Below are 6,374 nucleotides of genomic sequence, written 5' to 3' on the forward strand. Positions count from 1 at the left end.
AGACTGAGGAGGGGCGTGACAAGGCAGGGCCGTCAGTAGCACCGTTTCTCCTCTTTCTGTGTAGACTGCTACCCTACAAGAGTCTCCGTAGTCCGTACATAGACTTGCCTGTCACTCTGACTCCCAAGCCGTCTAAATCAGCGATACAGACGTATTTACAAGTGTCACAGAAACATTTCAAAGCCACATATTGAGAAGAAGAGTTCATAGCTTCTCGACATCGGGGTTAGAAAGCTCGTCGCTGCTCATAAATGCCTCTTTTCATCTGAAGTCTGTGCTGGTGATATTTTTTACCTAGCTTTTGGCCAGAGTGGCGCTGTTGAGCGCTCTGACGGCTGGGAGCTCTAACCTGGAAAAAATATCACCAGCACAGACTTCAGATGAAAAGAGGCATTTATGAGCAGCGTCAAGCTTTCTAACCCCGACGTCGAGAAGCGATGAACCCTTCTTCTCAATATGTGGCTTTGAAATGTTTCTGTGACACTTGTAAATACGTCTGTATCACTGATTTAGACGGCTTGGGAGTCAGAGTCACAGGCAAGTCTATGTACGGAGACGGGACTCTTGTAGGGTAGCAGTCTACACAGAAAGAGGAGAAACGGTGCTACTGACGGCCCTGCCTTGTCACGCCCCTCCTCAGTCTTACTGGTCCCCTCTGACCGGCTCCACCTCAACAAACATCTCCGCCAGCTTTACCACCATGAGCTTCCTCAGCTCCATGCACACCATTTACCACCTGCACAAAGACTGCCCACCAGACCAACATATAAAATATATATATATATATATATATATACTCAGACGACGTGCTGACGAACGAGAAAAGCGGACGAGCCCCCAATTATGTTAGGAACCGGCCTCGGAACGGGACCGCAACACAAAAGTGCCCCCACTCTTCCCACTCCCAAGGATGATCAGCCAAACCACCATCACAAGTTCACAAGTCGCAGGTTTAGTTTCAGAGCACAGCATGGCCCCAACAACAAACTAATCCCCAACCTTAAACTTACCTAAGAAAAGGATGGATTAAATAAGACAGCTCTCACCTATAAGCTCCTACAAAATAAACATGAGAAAATGTTACAAAAAACAAAAGGGCTTCTCCCTGCTACTTTACTTGGGTAAGATGTTAGTGTACAAAAGTGTAGAGCTGGAAGTAGCTATTTACAGTTTATACTGCACAGGTCCACAAAGATAACACATCTTTCAGTTCTGAAGAACTAAGTTGGCCTACACAGTTCCTACCTGACAAAACACAGCAAAGAGTCAACATAGTTTGGAGTACAATGAGTGGACTCATAGTTCAATTACACACTGAGGAAAGGAATGATGTGAACACAGACTCAAACGTTTATGCTATTGCATATAAAGTGTTAAATGATAGCCCCAAACTTTTATTTCACCAACTTCCTGTGTCTGCACTGTTAAATTGGTTTGGGGGATGCCCATCCCTTGCAGTCATTGCCACCGATGATGGCTGCTCTGCTGACTCTTTGTTCTGTCAGGTAGGCACTGTGTGTAGGCCTACTTTGGTAGTTCTTTAGAACTTGAAGATCTGTCCTTGTCTAGGTAGGACTTGTGCAGTACAAACTGGAAATAGCTACCTTCCAAATCTATACTTTCTTACACTAAATAACTCTTACCCAAGTAGTAGGAGGGAGAAGCCCTTTAGTTTTGTAACATTCTCATGTTTATTTTGTAGGAGCTTATAGGTGAGAGCTGTGTCTATTTTTTTTTTTAAATCCATCCTTTTCTTAGGTAAGGTTGGCGATTAGTTTGATTTGTTGATGTTGGGGCCATGCTGTGCTCTGAAACTAAACCTGCTACTTGTGAACTTGTGATGGTGGTTTGGCTGATCATCTTTGGGAGTGGGAAGAGTGGGGGCACTTTTGTGATGCCGTCCCCTTCCCCGAGGCCGGTTCCTAACATAATTAGGGGGTCGCCCGCTTTTCTCGTTCGTCAGCACGTCGTCTGAGTATATATATATTTTATATGTTTGTCTGGTGGGCAGTCTTTGTGCAGGTGGTAAATGGTGTGCATGGAGCTGAGGAAGCTCATGGTGGTAAAGCTGGTGGAGATGTTTGTTGGAGGAGGAGCCGGTCAGAGGGGACAAGTAAGACTGAGGAGGGGCGTGACAAGGCAGGGCCGTCAGTAGCACCGTTTCTCCTCTTACTGTGTAGACTATGCTACCCTACAAGAGTCCCGTCTCCGTACATAGACTTGCCTGTGACTCTGACTCCCAAGCCGTCTAAATCAGTGATAGACGTATTTACAAGTGTCAGAAACATTTCAAAGCCACATATTGAGAAGGGTTCATCGCTTCTCGACGTCGGGGTTAGAAAGCTTGACGCTGCTCATAAATGCCTCTTTTCATCTGAAGTCTGTGCTGGTGATATTTTTTCCAGGTTAGAGCTCCCAGCCGTCAGAGCGCTCAACAGCGCCACTCTGGCCAAAAGCTCGGTAAAAAATATCACCAGCACAGACTTCAGATGAAAAGAGGCATTTATGAGCAGCGTCGAGCTTTCTAACCCCGACGTCGAGAAGCTATGAACTCTTCTTCTCAATATGTGGCTTTGAAATGTTTCTGTGACACTTGTAAATACGTCTGTATCGCTGATTTAGACGGCTTGGGAGTCAGAGACAGGCAAGTCTATGTACGGAGACTCTTGTAGGGTAGCAGTCTACACAGAAAGAGGAGAAACGGTGCTACTGACGGCCCTGCCTTGTCACGCCCCTCCTCAGTCTTACTGGTCCCCTCTGACCGGCTCCTCCTCCAACAAACATCTCCAGCTTTACCACCATGAGCTTCCTCAGCTCCATGCAAAGCCACCTTGACTAACACCATTTACCACCTGCACAAAGACTGCCCACCAGACAAACATATAAAATATATATATACACACACTCACAGACGACGTGCTGACGAATGAGAAAAGCAGACGAGCACCCAATTATGTTAGGAACCGGCCTCGGGGAACGGGACCGCAACACAAAAGTGCCCCCACTCTTCCCACTCCCAAGGATGATCAGCCAAACCACCATCACAAGTTCACAAGTAGCAGGTTTAGTTTCAGAGCACAGCATGGCCCCAACACAACTAACCAATCAAACTAATCCCCAACCTTAAATTTACCTAAGAAAAGAAAATGATGGATTAAATAAGAGACACAGCTCTTACCTATAAGCTCCTACAAAATAAACATGAGAAAATGTTACAAAAACCTAAAGGGCTTCTCCCCCTACTTTCTGCTACTTGGGTAAGTGTTATTTACAGTGTACAAAAGTGTAGATCTGGAAGGTAACTATTTACAGTTTACACTGCACAGGTCTACCAAGATAAAGACACATCTTAATAAAGTTCTGCAGAACTACTAAAGTAGGTCTACACACAGTTCCTACCTGACAGAACACAGCAGTCAGCACAGCAGCCATCATCGTTGGGAATGAGGAGAGCAAGGGGCGACAGGATGGCATCAGCTGGCTTAAATGCTCTCCACCAGCCAATCAGCCAGCAGCAATCTGACACCTGACCAGGCCAATTAGGATGAACACCACCTGCAATTCATTTCTCAATCACACACACACAGAGGAGGAAAGGAATGATGAACACATGAGAGAAATATACAAGGACTGAATGTGAACATTAGCTTCTGTAGCTAATTGAGTTTATAATGACTCAGAGCTTGGGACACCTTGTATATTAGCCTGTATTATCCCATACATGTAAAAAGCAGCTGTGATGGCAAAAATTAGGCTTACAACATATACAGTATATAAAATATGTGACTGTGTGTGTGTTTTGTACATGATTAGTTCATTAACTATGGGCTTAATTATAAATGAGTTATGACTGAACGTTACTATAAAGCACACATGGGCAACATACGGCCCCCGTGTGGCGGGTATGTGTTAGAGGTTACACACAGGAAAATACTGTCACAGAGGACTAAGAGATGATTTACCATCTGGGGTACTTGAGCAGCTTGCAGGGGGTACTTGGAAAGATTGGGGGTTATAATTTATTTTGGCACATGGCCAGCCCTGAAGGCTTTCTGTCAGAAAGCCATGACGCACAACATTATAGGATTCAAGGATGACCTGATCACATCCTTCAGTCAAAGGACATTCTTTTCCTGCCTTGTCCAGACGGCCATGTTCAAGTTATGGTGTTGCTTTTGTGTAGCTGTTGGAACCAGAACTTGTTGATATCATCAGTGATTTATGATGCATTTGAGTGTGTCCCAGAGGCTTTGGAGAGACACCACTGTGTTAGCGGGGAGCCTAGAATTGTTCCAATATCACATTATTTAGCATTAGCTGAATCCATTGTGTATACGGCTAGGCTACTTTGTAGTCTGTACTTTTCACATTTCTGAATTTGACTTATGTATACTAAAGCCAACAGGATGCATGAACCCACCATCTCTATCTTTTCCAGGGTTTTCTGTAAGGAATTTGCTGTCAAGGTCAGTTGGAATTTGAATTTTCCCTATTTTTGTGGGCGATACTCACTCAGTTCTTATTCTGGGCAGCAGGTGGAGCTGTTCTCAAGCAAATTCAGATGACACTATTGTTGAGGACACTGCAAACAGCTCATGCAGGATTGGCAATCAAGACATGGCAGCCTAAAAAGACATAAGCCAGCTGCAGGTAACTGGACAGAACGCCCGCATGGAGAACTGTGACACTGATAAAGAGAGAGAAACGATAGTGCAACTTCTCAATACTGAGGAAGAGGAACACAACTGTTCTAATAACTTGTAAATCATATCAGACACATTAACTTAGTCAAAGTACTGACAAAAAGCCATGGTTATGATCATATGATAATGGAAAAAGCGAATTGTTAAATAGCACTGCATTTCAATGACAGATTTAGAATATGTGAAACGGAAATGACTGCTCACTTAATTTTCTTCTGTTTTTCTACAGTCCATTCCGCTTTCTTATTTAGTCATTTCCAGATTAGATTAGTGAAAAGAGCAAGGAATTGTGTTGATAATGCAAATATCTGACAAAGATCTTTATTATAGACTAGTGTTCACAAGCAGACATTAAGATGCAGAGACTATTTGTGCCGTTCTATACAGATGGGAGTGGTCACATTTTGTTTCTCGTAACTGTGGACTGTATTGTTTGATAAAGAAAAGCCACCGGAGAACAATTCAATACGTTTTTTTTATTATGTTAAGTCTACAAGGATTACTTGGCAAATGACTTTGAAGTTCTTGACCTGATTAAAACATAACAATGATGCACCTTCCTTTTAAAATACACTGTCTGTAACATGCAATATGAGTCACACAATATCACAAATAACTGCTTTAGACTATATACAACAGGAGGAGAAGGGCTGGAGCCAGATACTCATTGTCTGCTCTTATTTAATTTCCTTCGCTCAAAGTTGAGTTCTTCGTTCTCCATGTACAGGACCGGTTGGTTACCGTGTAACCCAGGTTCTGTGAGTGGAGAGACTATCTCTCCCCACTACTACTTCCAATGTAGATGTATGGGAGCTGATCCCCATGGGAGCAGCTGATGTGGATTAGTCTTTAAGACACATAATCACATCACCTGTGTGTCAAGCAGCGCTGCCACCAACAAAAAGCCACCTCGGCCCGGGAATATAGCAATTTAGCTGTGAAGCCCCGCCCTCCCCTCCTCCCCTGCAAGCACACCACGGCTTTCAACCACTCGCCGCAAACTGCTTATTACAGCTTATGTAGACAGACAGTCAATCCAGAGAGGAGCACCGTCAGATCAAGTCTCCTTCTTCACACAGGAAGTGGATGCACACTGCTGTCAAACCCCGACTGCTCGACTCCGCGTGGAAATCAAGACTGTGGCTGCGCAGTACCTTTATGGCCAATCAGCCGTGATGTGATGTGATGATGTGTCTTAAAAGACGAGCTAATCCACGTCAGCTGCTCTCATGAGGAGCATCTCCCCATAACATCTACATTGGAGATGTAGTGAGGAGAGATAGTCTCCACGTGAAAGAGAACAGATTCCATCATGTGTTGAAGTAAATCCATGTCTTGGTCCAGAGTGGTGAGGATCATCACGACATGGCCTTTGTCACAGGCTGAACAGAGTCAAGGATGTGTTAAATAAACAGGTTGAAAATGTGCGGCTGCTGTTTAGGTGTAGCCATGTCCCAGAGCCGCGATGAGGTCCTGCATCGGCGCCGTGTCCTCTGGATCCAGGAGAGCATGCTGCCGGCAGAAGAGTGTGAGGTGTGCGAAGAGTGTGTTGAGGTGTGGGTGCAGGCCCAGCGCCAGTGCTTCTGCGTAGTGACACCAGTAGATGTGAGCCAGAGTTCTGAACAGCAGCAGAAACACCTTCTGGACCAGAAAGACGAAGCCTGTAGGAAA

At 44.7% G+C, this 6,374-nt stretch overlaps 1 protein-coding gene across 1 annotated transcript in view; it reads right to left on the minus strand.

The window, feature by feature from the left end:
* Window positions 1-5,185: 5,185 nt before the first annotated feature.
* Window positions 5,186-6,374, minus strand: part of LOC310793199 (MOB kinase activator 2) — a 5,657-nt gene continuing 4,468 nt past the window's right edge. Inside the window, exon 5 of the mRNA XM_083654955.1 lies at window positions 5,186-6,374. This exon is cut by the window's right edge and continues 8 nt beyond it. Coding sequence (XP_083511081.1) covers window positions 6,141-6,374 — 234 coding nt within the window. The 3' untranslated portion in view covers window positions 5,186-6,140.

This window comes from Poromitra crassiceps (assembly GCF_964638095.1).
Source record: "Poromitra crassiceps genome assembly, chromosome: 18".
NCBI classification, from domain to species: Eukaryota; Metazoa; Chordata; class Actinopteri; order Beryciformes; family Melamphaidae; genus Poromitra; species Poromitra crassiceps.